Here is a 17,824-nt window from a genome sequence, read left to right on the forward strand (position 1 = left end):
ACTGTGTAGCCAGGAAGAGAAGTAGTGGATTCATTCTTGGGAATTTTTCACTGCTTTTGTTATGGCTGTTGAAATGCCAGTAGGTCGAGGGGGCTGCCTTCGTGAGTGCCCAGGCCCTACCCCTGTTGCCACAGTTTTCGACCAAGCGCAAGAAGCCACTGGTGTTCAGCAAGTTTCTTTCTGTTTCATTTCCAGCAAAAACATCGGCTCTGCTGGGTTGGGTTATGTTTTGTTCCAGTGCCCAACCACCAGAGGGACAGAGAGGGACAGAGAGTAGTTGAGCATTGGCACATGCTCCCAGGGAAAAGCTCACAGCGCCAACTTTCCGGAATGCAAGAGCTGTTTGGAAACACTTCCAGGCATATGGTGTGATTCTTGTGTCCTGCACAGGGCCAGGAATTGGTCTTCGGGGGTCCTTGTGTGTCCCTTCCAACTCAGGATATTCCATGGTTCTTGGAGTTAGTAAAAGAGCACTTAATTTAAATAAGTACAGTTGTACAGTACAGGCAGCCTTCACACTTCAAATGTGTAAATACAGTGTAATTCCAATCTATATTTTTCATACACATCTATCAGTCACCAAATCTCTGTTTGTACTTAGCTCCAGCCTGATCTTGATTGAAGCCAAGGAAATAGGAAGTAATGAAATAGGAAATAAAGGAAATAAATGCAGTCTAAGACAGTAGATATTTAAAGTTTTACTTAATTAAATAGCTATTTTTATATTCTCATGTAAGCACTCAAGATGCAGTGCTGTGCATCATGAACGCCTGTTCTCCCTTGCTTATTACAGCAGCAGTATGTGTTGGGAGTTACTTCCAGCTTCTGTGATCTGTCTTTTCCAAACAGGGTTTCTCTTGGGTCTGCTTTAAGGGTGTAAAAGTAGAAGCATGGCAGTTAAATAGAGTGACATGGTTGTGATCTGCAGCATCACAATTTTATGTACTGCAAGGTCTAGCTAATTCCAACCTCTGTCAAAGAAGGGGTGTAACTTTACGTGATCACAGAAGGAAAAAGTTGTTTTTTCATGCGACTGATACTTAATAATTCTTTGACATGTTGAGTCCCTGGGGATTTGTCAATAGATGGTGCATACCCATGAAAATGTACAATGTGAGAGAGCATTTTCCAAGTGCTGCCTTCTCCTGGCAGTATCACATTAAAAGAGCTACTGAAAGTTAGTGCCCCTTGCCAGAATGTATTTAGCTCTGTCATTCTCACTATAATTGTCCTCCCTATTGTCTGCCCAGCTCTACTCAGCACTCACAGAAAGGAAGTCAGAGTTATGTGAAGGGGTTTTCTGCAGTTATTCTGTGACTGTTGTCTGTGGGAACATGAAACTGCTTCAGTTTTGCAACCAATAAGACTGACCAGGCCACAAATAAGCTTTTCCATGAAACATTGAACATCATGGTTCTGTTTGATACTGGACTTTCAGGATAGTTTTTTTTTACTTGGCTGTGTAGTCAATAATTACTGTTTTACCCGTTTTTCTTCTGTGTGCAGATATAAATGACTCTTTAAGCTGAATCATGAGTCTTGCATTACACGATCTGCTGGTTTGCTGTCGTCGCCTTGAAAATGAGAAAGCTGTGGAGCGAAGGGTAACAAGTTTTCTTTTGGGCAGTGTACCTAAAATAACAATGAAGGGAATCATAAACAATTATTCTTCTTGTAATACATTTTCAGAAGGAAATTGAAAATTTCAAACGACTTCTCCGTGATCCTGAAACAGTTCTCCAGCTGGACCGGAATTCTGATTCCAAACAAGCAAAGCAACTCAACTGGGATGCTGTATTTAGGTAGTTCCTCGGTTTTGTTTGTGAATGGTCACAATTTTCTTGAATGGGACATCATTCTTTTGTTTGTTAGGCCTATTTTAATGCTTATCTTTTTGTATATTGATTTAGACTTCTTGTCAGCTTATAAGCAAGTAACTACTTACTTTAGTCTCCAAGGGAAGTAGATTTAAAATGGCCAAAAGTGCCACACTTATCCCTTACAGAAAACTGCTAGGAAACTCATTAATTGGGTAGATTCTTTTACTTGCAAAAATAATAGTTGCTTTGTTCTATGGAAAATTATTCTTCACTTCTGATTTTCAGTCCATAAGGTGGATTACAGGTAGCTTTGTTAAAGTTTCTTGTGTTGCTGAATTCCTCAAGATACAGTAGAAGGACTGTGGCATGTTTATAGGGGCTGATCTTTGGTACAATCTGCTTCAGGTGTACTTTAAGATTGGACTAAGCATGAGTGTCATAAGTTCTTACAGCAGCTTCAGCCAATGTTAAATTTCATAGTAGAAGTTCATGTGAATTATTGCTTTTCATTGAATGGGTTCCTGCTTTCCATGATGTTTTTTCTAATTTGACAGCATTGGAATAGTTTTTGTTTCACAGGTATACCAAAAGTTTCATTAAAAGTGCTTGATAAATTTTATACATTGCTTTAGAGACAGTAGTATATTAGGAATACACAGGAGGAATACAAAAATAGAGCCTCTAAACTGAATTCAAATAGAAGGCCAGAAAATCTGTAGCAATTACAGTGACAAATACAGTGAAAAGTTTAATTTATTCATAGATCTAAAATGTAATCCATATATTAACTTCAAATTATACGGAAATAGGAATTGAAGGCTTTCCCAGTAAAACCAATGACAAGTACTTCTTATTATTTTGTTTTATAATGTTGCAGCATAAATAAAAATACTTAGCAAGGCTTTTTTTCCTAATTTTAAGTTGCATGTTTAGCACTGGGCAAAGTTTAAAGGACAGTTTGGTTCCTACTCTGAGTTGCTTTTGGGTTATCTTTAAAACTTGCATCTCCTTTTATAGACTGTTTTCCAGTCATGCTTGGACTGTAGTGTATTTCAATTGGGTTTAGTCCTTGATAATTAATTAGAATTGTGAGAAGAACAGGAACTGGCATTTCAGCCTAAACTAACATTTTTTTATTTTGCTCCAGTCATAAATGAGCAGGTCCTTGGTTTAATCTCTCTTTTATTTTTGAAGCGTCTTGCAGAAATATTTCCAGAAAGAACTTAAAAACCTGCAGCTGACAAAACCAAATGCATCTGCTTCAACTCAAACTACAAGACAGAAAAAAATACAAGAAGTTGGAAGCTTGGTCAAATACTTCATCAGATGTGCTAATAAACGTCAGTAATATGCATTATCATATAGAGCTACTGGTTTGGTTTGGTACTTTGCTTTCAACTTTGAATTTTAACTTTGAAGTTACCAATATAGGGTTCGTCATATTTGCTTCCAGATGTTTGCTATTTAAATATCTTAATGTGAATCTGTCACTTGTACTCCTTATCTGTCCTTTTTGATGTTCACAGTGCCTTTTTCTAATTACTCAATGTGTGTGTAACTGATATATCCTCCCACTGGTAATTTATATTTTAGAAACAGTTTAAGAAAATATTTCCTCATAGAACTAGGAGGAAGTTTGGGGTTTTGTTGTTTTGTTTTTTAATTTACAAACAATTAATTACAGATTTATTTGGTAGAATTTGAGTTAATTAAATAATCTCATGTTGTTTCTTCATATAGGAGGACCCAGGCTGAAATGTCAGGAACTTCTGATTTATGTCGTGGAAATTATAAGAGATCCAATAAGTTGTGCTGCTTATGGTTCTGACTGTAGTAGTATACTCCTGAAGGATATCCTATCAGTAAGAAAATACTGGTGTGAGATATCCCAGCAGCAATGGTCAGGTAACGTTTTTTAACTTACTTAGAAATGTGTTTCCTTTTGTAGAAGAATGTTTTAGATGCGTTTTAATTTGTTTGATGTCCTGTTGTGTGAGGTAGTGCACAAAATATGGAGTAAAGTGGTGTCAGCCTCTAAGGGCTTACACTTGAAGTAAACAAAGCAGCAAAGTTTAGGAATTGATTTTTTTTTTTCTGTGTACTGTTTGTCTATTCTTGCTGAAACATAAGCACTTCTGTGCAGTCAGGTCACATTTGCATGGTCTGCACAGGTCAGTGGGAGAGAGCACAGGCATGTAGAGCCAGTGGGTTGCTGTGTGGTGGTTTCTTTAGGAACATGGAAGTTAGCTGAGTCTGTGGATGGGCAAAACTGGGAAGTGTGGCAGAAGTGTGGACATTAGATTGTAAGGAGCACAGTGGAATTTAGTTACTGAGGTGAGGCAGGGCTGAAGGCCGTAAATCTAGAGCAAGTCAGACTTTAATCCAGTGAGTGGAACAAGTTGTTTTTATTAAAGGAGGGGTATATAATCTTTGTAAAGGTTACTATAACCTTTTCTAGTGATTCCACCTTAATGCTTGCTTATAACTCCTGGGGTACATCAGAGAAGTCAGCTTTTTTATTTATAAAATCAGGGATCTGTTGCCATTGAAAGTAAGAACATGGATTCCAGCTGTTGACCTCAGAGTGGTGGTCTCTGTATCTTTAATGCAATATTTTGTGTCAATATTTTTTAATATAATCCTCTGTAATATGTATGTTTATACTTATCTGCATTCTTTTTTAATACGTTTGCAGAGTTGCTGACCCGGTATGGCCATTTATACCTCAAACCTTCTGGAAGCATTAATAGAGTATTAGTGGCTAGGATAATTCACACACTTACAAGAGGGTACTGCTTCCAAACTGATGGGTTGTGTTCTGACATGCTTGTCTTCTTTTCAAAAGCAATGCAGTCTGCAAGGTACGTTGCAAGTGCTCCTTTTGTATGCTAGAAAATAACTTATATTAAGTACTTGGGATTAGACTTGAGTAATAATAGGTGATACTTCTTCAGATATATTTTCTTCTGTCTTTGAATGTCAATTAAGGAACTTCTCTAAAATACAAATGGCTTCTACATTTATTAAGCAAATACTGTTCTGAATGTTGTTACTTGCTAGAATTTGCATTTAAACAATACTTATGAAAATAAATAAGATTATTTCTCTTGGAAGTTTGAGTGTTAGGTTTGTGTTACAGGCAGGAGAAGAATACTGCAGGCCTGGATCATATTGTTGGAGCAATGAATATCTTCTGCAACAAGTTTGCTGACAACTGTCGCATACAGATTTGCAAAGTAGGGGAAGAAATTTTGCCTACAGTGCTTTACATATGGACTCAGTATAGACCAAAGGATTCCCTGAAAGAATCAATAATTGAGTTATTTCGTCTCCAAGTTCATATTCATCATCCAAAGGGTGCAAAAACTCAGGGAAGAGGTACAATGAAAAGCTTAATTTTTTAAATTTTTTTTCTGCATGTGGTTGTTTAAATTATTATGCCAACTCTGAATTTTGATGCTGAGTCTTGGAAACATTAATGGTAGTGATGATTATTTTTCAGTAGTTTTATGCTATGGGTTAATACTGAGTGAAAGTGAAAAGGAGTTTTCAAATTTCTACTAAGATCATATTAATTGTGTTAAGTCCTTTAAAGGTTGAGGCATCTTTTAATCAAAAGGTAGTTTTAATTGCTAAATGAAAATACTAAGTCTTTGGGGATAGGAAATAATAATTTAGATTTGGTTTGTATTGGTGTCTTACCAAATCTATTTAAACCCAGAAATTACTACTGTTGAATGAGTCTGACTTACACTGTAAAACTGGTCAGAGAATATAACTCAGTAATTATGTTTGTTGTGGTCTATTTTAAGTCTAGCATAGTTTTTTTATGCTTTGTACAAATCTATCCATTACCTTTAACTCTATTCTTTCCAGTTAGATGAGGACTTGTTTATTAGAAACTTAATTCCTACCCTAATTATTTCTGTATGCTGATTAAGTTCTCTCTTAAACTTTTCCTCTTTTTACTTTATCCGTTCTAAAGTATAGAATTTGCTTTTCAAGCCTGCACTTGGTGAGCTTTGTTTGCCTTACTCAGATTTTGTCTGTATTTTGCATTGCCTAGGTAGGTTTATGTATTGTATTGAGTGGGTGATACATGCTATCTTTTAATTGTTTTTGCATGTACAGGTGCATATGACTTAACAAAGTGGCAAAGCATCTTACATAACCTCTATGATCTGCTGGTGAATGAAATAAATATCATCAGTAGCAGAGGGAAGTATTCTTCAGGCTCTCGTAATATTGCTATAAAGGAAAATTTAATTGAGTTAATGGCTGATATTTGTCATCAGGTAACATTTTTATTTGAATACGTGATTGACTATACTGAGCTGTATGCTTTGCTGAAGTATTCGTAACTTTTGTCTGTGATGTGTTGTGTTTTGTTAATTCCATACAGTTTAGAAATGTATTATACTGTATTTCACTTGTGTTTCTTGTTAGCCTGTATTTCAGTTTACTTGTAAATACTGTTGCTTTTTTTTCCCCTTAATTTACATGCTTTTAAATTTCTCTTTATGAAAGGTTTTTACAGAGGATACCAAAGTCCTGGAAATTACCCAGTCATATGCTGTTTCACAAAGAGAGCCCAGTGAGGACACGGCGCCAAACAAGCGCAGGAGGATTGAGCTTGGCTGGGGGGTCATTCGAGACAACATGCAGAGATCCCAGAAGGATTCTGATGTCATACCTTGGTAATAACATCTTCACATGAAAAAAGTATCACTCCAGACATCTTTTTACATTTAATGTTCTCCTGAATATGTTGTGTGTTTAAGTTGGGTGTCTGGATGTGCTGTGATTATATATCTAAGCAGTGAACTTAGAATGTCAGAGCACTTGGAAAGTTGCTCTAAGCTGACTGTGTCGTGGTACAGTAACCATTAAGAGTTTGGCCATTTTGGCCATAGTTCACACAGTTTTCTGTAATACCTCTTCTGAAAACTGTTCCAAGGCCTGGCTTCTTACCTTGGACCTTGATTGAGTGATATTTTGTTTGCCATGAGGGACCTCTGAACTGTAAGAAACTGTTAGTGATAGTGAGGCTAGATGACTCTTTACAAGTGAAAATGGTAGAAATACTGGATCTTCAACTTTTGATAGTAAACAAATCACCTTAATACTGTAAAATGTAAATGAGAAATGGCAATTGAAGAAGGCTTTGTTTGTTTGTTAATTTATTTCTGAAAGTGCAAATTTCTGTATGTTTGGTATTAATTGCTTCACTTTGTGTTTTCAAGGTTACAGATTGCAAGTCAGCTAATATCCAAGTATCCCATGAGTATTCCTAGCAGTGAGCTGCCTGCCTTACTTAATGTCCTTCACCAGTTACTGCCTCAGCAGCGCCGAGGAGAAAGGACCCCCTACGTGCTGAAGTGTCTCACAGAGGTGGCTTTGTGTCAAAACCAGAAAACTGATTTGAAAAGCACCCACAAGTTGGAGCTCCAGAGAACCTGGGCAAAGATCTGGACTCTTACCATTCGCAGCGTTAGCCTTCAGCAAATTGAAGTGGAGAGCTTTGGGCTGCTTGGAGCTATGATCCAAGGGAATCTTGTTGTAACAGATAAAGAGCTCTGGAAGATATTTTCAGGACCTGCATGCAAACCTTCAAGGTAAAATGGAATCAAGGATAGTGTCCTGTGTCTGATTCACATTTCTCTTTACTGTGTTACTCAATATTATTGTTGTTGTGACTGTATTTCTGCTTAAGAACTGCACACATTTGTGTTCTAAGCAGTTGAAATTATCATAAATATGTAAAAAGACTGAAAGCAGAGGCAGAAGAGGCAATCATCTTCACATTTAGAATATACTAAAATTTTAAATGGACAAAAAATTTAAAGATCTGACAGACAGATGTTGATTTTTTTGAAGTTAAGCATTTTTTCTTCTGTATTTTTATTCTGAAATAAGTACTCTGACTTAGTCTTTTAGATAGGTAGGAAATGTCTGTAATAGCCAAGAGAAATGAAAACGCAAAGATTTTAATGAAGGAGTTGACCAGTGTGCATGCTTTTTAACTTGCTTATGTACTTGATGCTTCCAGTGCGTGCAGAAATACTCACTTTGCTTTAGAGTGCTAATCAACAAATACCACATGGTTTCTCACAGATCCCCTGTTCCATTTTTGTTTCAGTTCTGCTGTATGTTGTTTATCATTAGTAATGTCTGCCTATTCAGTGCCAGAAAATTTGGACATAGGAATGGAACACAACAGTTCTGAAAGAAATCTGGGTTCTGTGTTAAGGGAGGCAATAATGAAATGGCTTCTGTCCAGCTGCTTGGAGGAAGAAATAGAAGAATGTGCAGAGTTGCCTCCTGTGCTCCTCAGGTAAAGTTTTTGTGGCATAATTTTACATGTAAGCTCACCCTGTAACACAAAAAATTTTGCAGAGAAAAACGTATTATATTAATGCAGAATTCTGTTATATTAAAGCTTAAGCAGAGGATGTAGGGTTTTTCAGCTTCCTGAAGAATGTCATTCTGGGGATATAATTTGGTTATCTGTCCATATCATGGCAGATATGTGACCTATGCAATAGAAATCTTCAGTGGAAACTTAAATTTCATTGAAGATAGCCTGTTAATCTGGTCAGTGTTTGTGTGTGCTTCACAAATCCCAAGAGCTTGTCTGATTGCAAGAAAATCTGAAAACATTTTCTTTCTTACAGTGATTTTCCTCATCTTGTATTACAAAAAATTCTTGTGAGCCTTACAATGAAGAACTGCAGAGCCTCCATGGTCTTTTTCCAAAATGATGCTAAATGGTATGTTTTTAAATTAATCATTACAGGTACTTAAGCTAGGAATGCTGCTGCATCTCTCATCAATGCTTTGGACTATATCCAGTTTCCTCTTAATAAGACTAAAATGTGTGTAACTTGTTCTGAGACAATATAAGACTTACCTACTAGAAGTTAAAAATACTATTTTCAGGGGCTTTGTGGATGTCTGCTTCAGCTGTGTCAAGTAGGCTGAAGTCAGGGACCCTGACTTAAAGCAGATGCTACTCCATAATTGCAGGAGAAGGCATGATCTGTGAGCAGGCTTCATGTTTCCTTACAGTTCAGTTAGAGCTGGAATGGTATTGTCCATTCCACAGTGAAAGTCATGTCAGAAGTGACTTGGTCAACCAGGGTTCAGAAGCACAAAAAGCTAAAATATTTTGTTTTGCTTTTGTATATTTCCTGTATTTAAATAATAGTATTTAAGACTTTTAAGTTATATACTGGCTGCTAAAGTAAAAGCTGTGTCTCTTCTTCAAGTGAGCAACATGTGCAAGTGAAAGAAGAAAATAATTTTTCTGATGTTGAAGAGCTGTACCTGCAGACTACATTTGATGAAATGGATATTTTCACTAACTTTGGAGTAAATGTTACAGATAAAAATGTGACTGGTTCAAGACTTGTCATCAACCAAAATCTTAGGGAAACACTGGAGAGCTGCCTTTTAGCAATGTCAGAAAAGCTTTTAAGCAGTTGTGGTCCTAAGGTAAGTTAGAAATTGTTGTTACATCCTTACATTTGTGCTCCCAAACAATCTATTTCCAAGGCAAAGTGTATGGAGTCTGTATTTTGTGGTGATGAACTGCTGGTATTGATACTGTGTATTTGATTTAGTCTAAGGTGGTTGCTGCTGAGCACCTTGTCCGATGTGTCAGTCTCTTGGCTGGCGTTCTGGGCTGCTATTGCTACACTGGTATTTTTAAAGAGGAGGATGCCTGTAAGTCAGAGTTGTTCCAGAAAGCTAAGGTAAGCCCTAATGCATTTGGGACCTAGTAAAAATTAAATAAAGCATTGAATATTGACTACTTCATAAAATTCTGTTTGTATTGGCACATTTTCAGAGCACAGGTGTCTCCTCAGAAAAAGGCAGGTTAGAGAGGTTTAAATAAGTTTCTGCCGCTGAAAGAGAGGAGTCACTGAAATTCTGTCAGTACACCAGCTCATGAGTTTTGCAGTGGAGATTACTCTAAATATTGATACATTTCTGAGTCACAGCTTTCCAAAAAATGGAAGTCATGGACATGTAGACAAAGGACTAATTATAGGAGAGCAAGTCCTTTTATTTGTAGGTCTTTTATTCAGGAATTTAGGATAATTTGGTGGTTTAAACCAGTATGAAGACCGCTATTGCTATTATTTTTATTGTTAACACTGAGGTGGTTCCTGGCTTAAATACAGAAACACAAAACATACACTGTATGGAGATGTGCTGTATTTTTCTTTTGTGATGAAAATATTAATGTTTCAAGCATGCCTAAACCATGTTTTTGTTGCTACTTGAGCAAAACGAGCACAACAAAAATCACAGAAAGCAAGTGGGTTCATTAATGCACACTATGAATATCAAAGCTGTATGAATGAGAATGTATGAATGAGAACCCTTTCCTTTTGTGTGTGTAATGTGTGTACTGTGTAGGTGCCAGTGTATAGGGGCATTTCACTGGGGTTTTCTAACCATGTTGTATTTTTGCTAGTCTCTCATTCATTATGCTGGAGAAAGCATTTCCCAGTCTAAAAACAAACTAAATGAAGATACCCAGATCAACACACTGAGGACCTTGATAATGCAGTGTACAAAATGTTTGTGCAACTGTACCAAGGTAAAGTTTATAAAGGACTTTAAATTTCTTTCTTCATTAATGAGATCAGGAAATTGAGTATATCATACCTTTAATTCCTGCAAATAATTAATTCAGCTATCTGTACCTCTTGCTTCCTTACAGAACAGTGCTAATAAGATGCTGTCTAATATATTCCTGCGTTTGTTAACATCAAAATTTATGAACGATCTGATAGATATTTGCCAGAATCTGGTAAGTACATTCTGTCTGTTTCTGAATGCAGTGCTATTCTGTGAGGGGATTGTTTTTACAGCACAGTAATCTGGAGGCAAATCAAACAAGATACATATTACTGAAAAAAATAAAATTGAAATACATGAGTTTTATAGAAAATTCTAAACAGAAACATTTCTGTTTAGCATTTGAACACATGCTTAGGGTAAAAAGAAGAGCAGATGGATAACATTTGATCAAGGTGAACATTCCAGCTCACATTAAAAACAAATTTATGCTGTTTTTCATGTTTTTAATACTTTCTTGCAGTAGAGGTGTATACAGAAGAATTCCATACCACTGGATGGTTAACATTAATGCACTTGTAAAGGAGCAGGGTTTTTTGTGTTTATCATGTATTAAATCTTACTGTAAATTACTCCTTTCCCACTGGGAAAAGTGGAAGTATACACATCATTGCACAATACTTAAAATTTCTCTTTGGCAAATGGTTCTGTAGTCAGGTCTAGGTAGGCAAATTCCTGCTTTTCAGATGAGGAAGAGCTGGGGGTTTTGCCATGTGTTAACTTGCCATCTGGTAGGGAAAGCAGTAATTAATTTGCCCTCAGAAAGTCACATGCCTCCTTTTCATTTCTTTCTAATTATGAAGTATGGTGAGAAGTTCATGAGTCTTACAAAGAGAACTGTTTTTTTAAAAACTAACACTGTCCTTGGCAGAATCTAGAATGCAGAGGTGAGTATCTATCTGAGGAGGCTTCTATCCTAAAGAGAATAGTTCAGACAGTGTATAGAAAACAGATTTATCACAAAGGATGTAATTAATCAATTCTGTGTCACCCTTACTGTCTTCACCTGCTCTAGTTCACTGGAAAAATGCAGTGTCTCTCCTTGTGCTATGTCTGTGGTGTTTCTTCTGTCCCTAAAAAGAAACTGTAAAAGGCTGTGGTGTTTTTGTCAGATGACAGTTACTGGAAAGCCAAGTGTACTGGGAGAAGTGGATCTCAGGAATGATCCTGAGGAAAGTATTATGGAAGTAGATAACCAGGCATCTGATGGTTTGTTTGATGATCATTCAATAACTGACATCAGTGATACAAATGAATCTGGTGACATGCAAACTGTAACAGGTAAGTCTTTTCTACCTCCAGACTACTTCCAAAAGCTTGTTTTTGCAAATATCTCTGCTTGAAAGTTACTAAGGTATAAAATTGTGCTGCATTATTAGTAGTTGAAGGGTAGTGGTTGAACCAGGTACTTTCTAAGCAGTTATAATTTTCATCAATGCTTTAAAGACGTTAATGAAGTGTTCGCGCTCATTTAGAAGTAGTAATTTATTTTTAATTTTATAAATCAAATAAGGGAAGAAGAGACACTGACTTTTTCAGAGTTGGACAGAAGTTTTGGCATAGAAAAGACTAGAAAACGTGTCTATAAAATGCTTGTCTCTCATTATATTGTGCTTCTTTATCTTAAAAATAGTCCTATTTAACTTTTCTCCTTCTCCTGATCAATAATTCTTGACACTATATCTGGACCTTCAGAGGGACAGGAGCATAAATCTGTCTGTTTATTCGTGTTAGGAGCTACAAGTACTGATGTTACCTTTTGTTTTAAATTCTTACTTAAAATGCCCTAGCTGCTCAATAACAAATGAACACAAAGGTTGCTTGTACTCTATCTTTTTTGAGAACTTATATTAGTTTTGCAAAGACTTAAAATATTACCACCTCTTCTATTGCCTTTGGGAAGGATTTCTTACATGAAAATCTTACTTCCAGGTGCTTTGAGCCCATTAGCTGAAGAGCAGTTGACAAAGCAGGATTTACTTCTCCTTGAAATTGTGAGGTTCTTATGTATTTGTGTAACCACGGTCCGGGTTCAGACACTGAGCTTCCGCGCCTGCGATATTCAGAGGAGGCTGTTAATGCTGACTGAAGGCAGTGTCTTTGACAGCACCAAGCCACTGCATCTGCACATGGTGAGTCTCAGGGGCTTTTACAGCAGACCCACTTCTGTAATTGTACTGTTACTAAATTTGCATAGTCTCCTCGATTGCACATTGTCTTTCTCCTGTCATCAGTCCCCTGGGAAGACTTAAAATGGCTCCATTTGGTGGTTTTGAAGTGTGTGGAAGCCAGGAAAACAGCAGTTCAAATTTGTAAGCCAGAAAACGAAGAGTTGAGAAAAAGATATATCTTGCCTTTATAAGTAATTATTTGTTAAAGAACTAGAAACAGTCTCTGCAGTAGAATAATATCTGTGGCTTAGTTTACAAAGGCACATTTATTTTACTGTCAGAACTAAAAGTTTGATGATCTGTATTGCTGTGTAACAGTGTTTGCATGAAAAGGTGACCAGTCAAGCATGCAGTTGCTGATGATAGGTGTCTTCCTACATGGTTTTGTGTAAGACTTAACAAAAAAGTTCCTAATTTTTCTTTTTGACTACTTATTCTTCCAAGTACTGTTCATCATTTTAGTTTTGTTTGGGCTTTTTATTCCATTCGAGTTTTTTATTCCACAGTATTTGATCCTGTTGAAGGAGCTCCCTACTGAAGAACACCTCTTGCCTGCAGTCGATGTTGAGATGCTTCTTAAGCCTCTTTCGTAAGAAGGAAACTGTTCAGCATGTTTTACATCTATTTCAGGGGATTTGGTGGCTTTTTCAACATATTTTTTCTTTCTTTCTTTACAGTCCTGTGTGTTCTTTGTATCGTCGAGATCAAGAAGTTTGTAAAGTAATCCTAAATCATTTGCTCCCTATAGCAGCAGGGTTGGCCCAGTTCAAAGAACCTGCTGAAGAGGCAGGGAATGCCAAAGGACAGTTTTTGACAGTTGTTGGAGCCTTCTGGTATGTTACTTAATGCAGGAGTCTTTTGGAAATAAAATTTTTGATTTTTAGTTTTTATCTTTGCTATCAGTAAAAAGACTGTAGTGCTGTCTGTGTCTTGCTTGGGTTTGTTTTTTTTCTTTTGTCTTGTTTTTGTGTACTGTGGAATCTTTATGCAGCATTTAACTTCTCAGATTTTCTGTGTCATGCTATATTTGTAGCAAAAAGTTAATCCTTAAGATGGTACCAGAATAATAAACACTACACTGCTGTATATAAACAAGGACTGATTCTAGGCTGAATTGTATCAGTAATTATGACAAGGACTGAACTTCAGCAACCCAAAAAGAATACTGTCTGCAATTACCAGTAAAAATGTCAAATCCTCCCAGACATGCCCATGGAGCACAAAAGAGTCAACTGTGAGCAGCAGAAACTATCTTGCTGGACTGTTTCTCAAAATTGTGGACAACTTTTTCTGTTAATTGAGTATTCCTTGTTTTAGGCATTTATCTCAAGGAGGGAAGTGCACGGCATCAGTAAGAGTGGCCCTTTTAAATTGCATGAAAACCTTGCTTGAGGTAATCCCAGATTTTCTGACATTCATTAGCATACTAAATATTTATTTAAGATGTACTTAAAAACAGTGTGTAAAATATCTTTTGCATATTGCAGTGTATCTTCTGTACATTTTGAATCACAATATTAATTTTCTTTAGGTTGATCCTCATTGCAAGTGGGCAATCCTTGATGTGAAAAATGAAGATCTCCCTGTGAGTGATGCTTTCCCACATTTCCTTGCAGACAGTCACCATAAAGTTCGAATTCTTGCTGCAAAGTCAATTAACAGGTAATAATATAGATATTGTTTCTGTTTGGAGGAATAATGCTTAATTTCACTTAACTGGATGTCACTTCTGCTACTGCATAGCTGCTCTTTTCAATACCTGTGGAACTGCAGTCTTGTCAGAATATAAAAGCCTATCAAATTTTGTTGAAGTGTTCCAACTTTGCATTTCAATAATTCTGTGATGTGAGAGATTGATATAGAAAGAGAAACTTCTCTATAAGAAAATAAAGAAAAATCTATATAAGGCAATTGAGACAAAAATAATTATATTCGGAAAATCAGAATCTTACTGGTATGCATAACATACAGTAATTTTTTGGTGTTATTCTAAAAATTATTGTTCTTTTTTTTTAAAGTTTGTTTCAAGATGTGAAACAGAGAGATTCTTCTGGAATGTCAAGACCTCTTCCCCTGAAGCTTCAGCAAAAGGCTTTTGAGAATGCATACCTCAGAGTTCAGGAAGGAATGAGCAATCTGGTATACCAACATCTAGTTATTAGTTTTTGCCTAGTTTGGATGTTTTGAATAAAATTACCTATAACATCATCATGTTTAGTTTTCTGAAAATACTAATTCTTCTGGACTCCTCGTAATCTGAGCTCGTGAAACAAAGTGATAGTCAGCGAATTCCTTTCATATCCAGTCACTCAGAGTTTTGCTCACATTTGAAGTTTGTAAATTTGTAAACTGTGTGTTTTAGACTTCTCTTCTTTATCATACTATTTGTTGTTGGCAGGTTCAGTACTGTAACACTTAGGAATTGCAGAAAAATGTAGCCCCAATAATCTAGAAACCATATAAAAAATGAGTAAGGAGCAGTGTAAATTAAATAATGTGCTTACACAGTATAAAACCAGATTTGTAAATTTCAGAAAGATCATGTTTCCAGTGGTATGAAGAGCACAAAACTGAGATTTGCTTCAAAATTTGAGCTATTCAGAGGAAGCTTGAAGTGAAGGAAAAGTTACACTTTGGTGCAGTGACTGGAAATACAACAGTGTGATGCAGTACTGTAGAATTTCTTAATTTTTCTTCTAGTGTCTTTCTGTTTTCCCCCTTCCTTGCTACCATGTAAAGTTGTCTAGTTCATCATTTTCCCTCTTTTTCTGTCATGCTGTTACCTACCTGCATGTCATCTCTCCTCCCTTTGTCTGCTGTGGCCTTGCTGCTGAGGCCTCCTCTCTCTGTCATCTTTTTCATCCCTCTGTACTGTCACCTCCAGCTCTTTGTCATCATCTGATTTCTATGTTGCTTTGGGTCCTTGTTCTGTCCCCTCAGATTGCTGGTGTCTGTTAGCTTTTCTCCTTTAACTGCTGTTTCTTGTAACTTTTATTTAAACTCATCACTTGTCAACACAATGCCTTAATAGGGGGAGAACTGCATTTAAATAGCAAGGCAGTTCTTCCCTATGTGCCTCAAGGAGTTAAAAAAGGAGACTTGACTTGTTCAGCAGTATTGATGTCAGTGCCCTTAATTTTACATTATTTATGCTGATTTATTAACTAGGAGATTGCTTTAACAGAATATTTGCTCAAGGTCTTCATGATTTCTTATTGTAGGTCAGGGGTGATACAACTCCTGAAGATCTTTTGGACAAACAGAGTAATGGAAAAGCAGTTTTGCTGATGCTTATAACCATGGTTCTGTGCTGCAGCCCAGTCTGTGAAAAGCAAGCTCTGTTTGCTATATGCCAGTCTGTGAAAGAGAATGGATTAGAGCCTCACCTTGTGAAAAAGGCAAGTCTGATATTTCATTTGATATTTAGGTTATAAATTAAGGTTAGGTTAAAATTAGAAGACTACCAGATGTTTTGCTCAGTATTGAAATTTGTTAAATATTGTAAAGGTATAACTAATATGGTACTTACATTACTGAATTAGTTTGTCTTTATATTTAATGACTTACATAGAAATAATAAAATCATGAAAGGCAATTGTAATGGCCAGTCTTGTATGATTTGAAAGCACAGATCTGAAATACAAATAGACTTTTATATGCTGAATATTGCAGATCTCATTTTAAAAAATCATTCTACCCAGAGGAAGCAAGTTTTCTTATATGGAAAATATGTAAAATAAATGCAGTGTATTGGAAGATGGTATGTGTCTTGTGGAATGAATTCTATTTTGAAGTTCACAAGAGTGTACTGAAATGATTGCTGCTTATACATCAGCCTTTCATACCAGGCATTTTTTAAGTGCACATGTTCCTTTTATCCTTTCTTTTTATTCACTGCTTGCTTCATGTTTTTGCACACAGTCTGTACCGTGCAAAATGAGTACTGGCCATCCTTTCTTTACTCATATGGGTTAGTTGTGGTTCCTGGATTGCACTCCAGGATCTCCTGAGATATGGCAATACAAATACTAAAATGACTTAAGAGGGGCTGAGTTACACAGATATTCATTTAAAGGCTGGAGGGTACACATGGAGGTGTAATATTTTCAGTTTGCCATAATACCATCTACTCTCTATGTTATTTTTGCATTATTAATTAATGCATTTCAGGTTTTGAAAAAAGTGTCTGACATTTTTGGCTATAAAAGTATAGAAGACTTCATGACATCACATTTAGACTATTTGGTGATGGAGTGGCTGAAAATAAATGATACTGGATATAGCCTGTCTGCTTTTCCTTATGTTCTTCTGAACTATACTAGCCTTGAGGAGTTCTACAGGTGAGTTTGCTATATGATGACAGTATTATTTAGATTTTATGTACAATTATGATACAGGGTCTCAAGTTGCTGAATGTAGCAATGCATCAGGATTTTGTTGTAAGATGATGTATTGAGAACATTTGAAGTGTATTCCAAGCATCATGTGTATTATATTTACGCAGGTAAGATTTTTCTTTTTTTTGTGTGTGTTGTGTGTGTGTGTAGCAGTAGCTAAACAATGATTGGAAGTTTAGTTTAGTAGAGAAATGGTATTTACTATGTGATGCTCAAGGTTTTTTTAAAAAGTAATTTAAGGGCATTTTGGAAATGTATTTACTACATGTAGGTCTTGTTACAAAGTTTTGGTTCCACACCTGGTGATTAGAAGTCAGTTTGAAGATGTGAAATCACTTGCCAACAAGATTGAGAAGGACTGGAGAGAAGTTCTGGCAGACTGCTTTCCAAAGTTACTTGTCAATATCCTCCCATACTTTGTCTATCAAAGCCATGAAAGGAGTGAAGTAGCAGAGCAAAGAGAAATGGCTTCTAAAGTCTATGACATGCTTAAGGATGAAAACTGCTTAGGAAAACAGGTATCCATTTAAAATATGTAAGTTGAGTTTTATGGTGTTTAACAGACCAGAGAGAAAAATGTATATATTATGTAAATAGTTCAAATTTATAGGTGAAAAAGTAATATTTTATTAAATACAAACTAGATGAATTTTTATCCCAAGGATTTCAAGGTGCTGTTCAATAGAAACTTTAGGCAGAAAGTTGACTAAAGCATAATTTTTTTCATAATGCAATAATTTTTTTTCCATTCATTGTACAGCCCTGAGTTTCTCTGTTGTATATCTGT

The 17,824-nt window shown here is 36.2% G+C and overlaps 1 protein-coding gene across 1 annotated transcript in view; it reads left to right on the forward strand.

Annotated features, from left to right (window-relative positions):
- Positions 1 to 1,532: 1,532 nt before the first annotated feature.
- The window catches only part of ATM (ATM serine/threonine kinase), a 55,973-nt gene continuing 39,681 nt past the window's right edge, over positions 1,533 to 17,824 (forward strand). The window contains exons 1-25 of the mRNA XM_058822535.1: positions 1,533 to 1,604; positions 1,690 to 1,802; positions 3,015 to 3,160; positions 3,561 to 3,725; positions 4,516 to 4,681; positions 4,960 to 5,198; positions 5,952 to 6,115; positions 6,348 to 6,517; positions 7,064 to 7,435; positions 7,960 to 8,154; positions 8,495 to 8,590; positions 9,089 to 9,314; positions 9,443 to 9,574; positions 10,303 to 10,428; positions 10,552 to 10,641; positions 11,582 to 11,750; positions 12,402 to 12,601; positions 13,147 to 13,229; positions 13,318 to 13,473; positions 13,958 to 14,033; positions 14,172 to 14,302; positions 14,659 to 14,779; positions 15,862 to 16,038; positions 16,811 to 16,980; positions 17,309 to 17,555. Of these exons, the coding sequence (XP_058678518.1) occupies positions 1,533 to 1,604; positions 1,690 to 1,802; positions 3,015 to 3,160; positions 3,561 to 3,725; positions 4,516 to 4,681; positions 4,960 to 5,198; positions 5,952 to 6,115; positions 6,348 to 6,517; positions 7,064 to 7,435; positions 7,960 to 8,154; positions 8,495 to 8,590; positions 9,089 to 9,314; positions 9,443 to 9,574; positions 10,303 to 10,428; positions 10,552 to 10,641; positions 11,582 to 11,750; positions 12,402 to 12,601; positions 13,147 to 13,229; positions 13,318 to 13,473; positions 13,958 to 14,033; positions 14,172 to 14,302; positions 14,659 to 14,779; positions 15,862 to 16,038; positions 16,811 to 16,980; positions 17,309 to 17,555 (4,002 nt within the window). The remainder of the gene's footprint in view (positions 1,605 to 1,689; positions 1,803 to 3,014; positions 3,161 to 3,560; positions 3,726 to 4,515; positions 4,682 to 4,959; positions 5,199 to 5,951; positions 6,116 to 6,347; positions 6,518 to 7,063; positions 7,436 to 7,959; positions 8,155 to 8,494; positions 8,591 to 9,088; positions 9,315 to 9,442; positions 9,575 to 10,302; positions 10,429 to 10,551; positions 10,642 to 11,581; positions 11,751 to 12,401; positions 12,602 to 13,146; positions 13,230 to 13,317; positions 13,474 to 13,957; positions 14,034 to 14,171; positions 14,303 to 14,658; positions 14,780 to 15,861; positions 16,039 to 16,810; positions 16,981 to 17,308; positions 17,556 to 17,824) is intronic.

This window comes from Ammospiza caudacuta, chromosome 2 (assembly GCF_027887145.1).
Source record: "Ammospiza caudacuta isolate bAmmCau1 chromosome 2, bAmmCau1.pri, whole genome shotgun sequence".
NCBI classification, from domain to species: Eukaryota; Metazoa; Chordata; class Aves; order Passeriformes; family Passerellidae; genus Ammospiza; species Ammospiza caudacuta.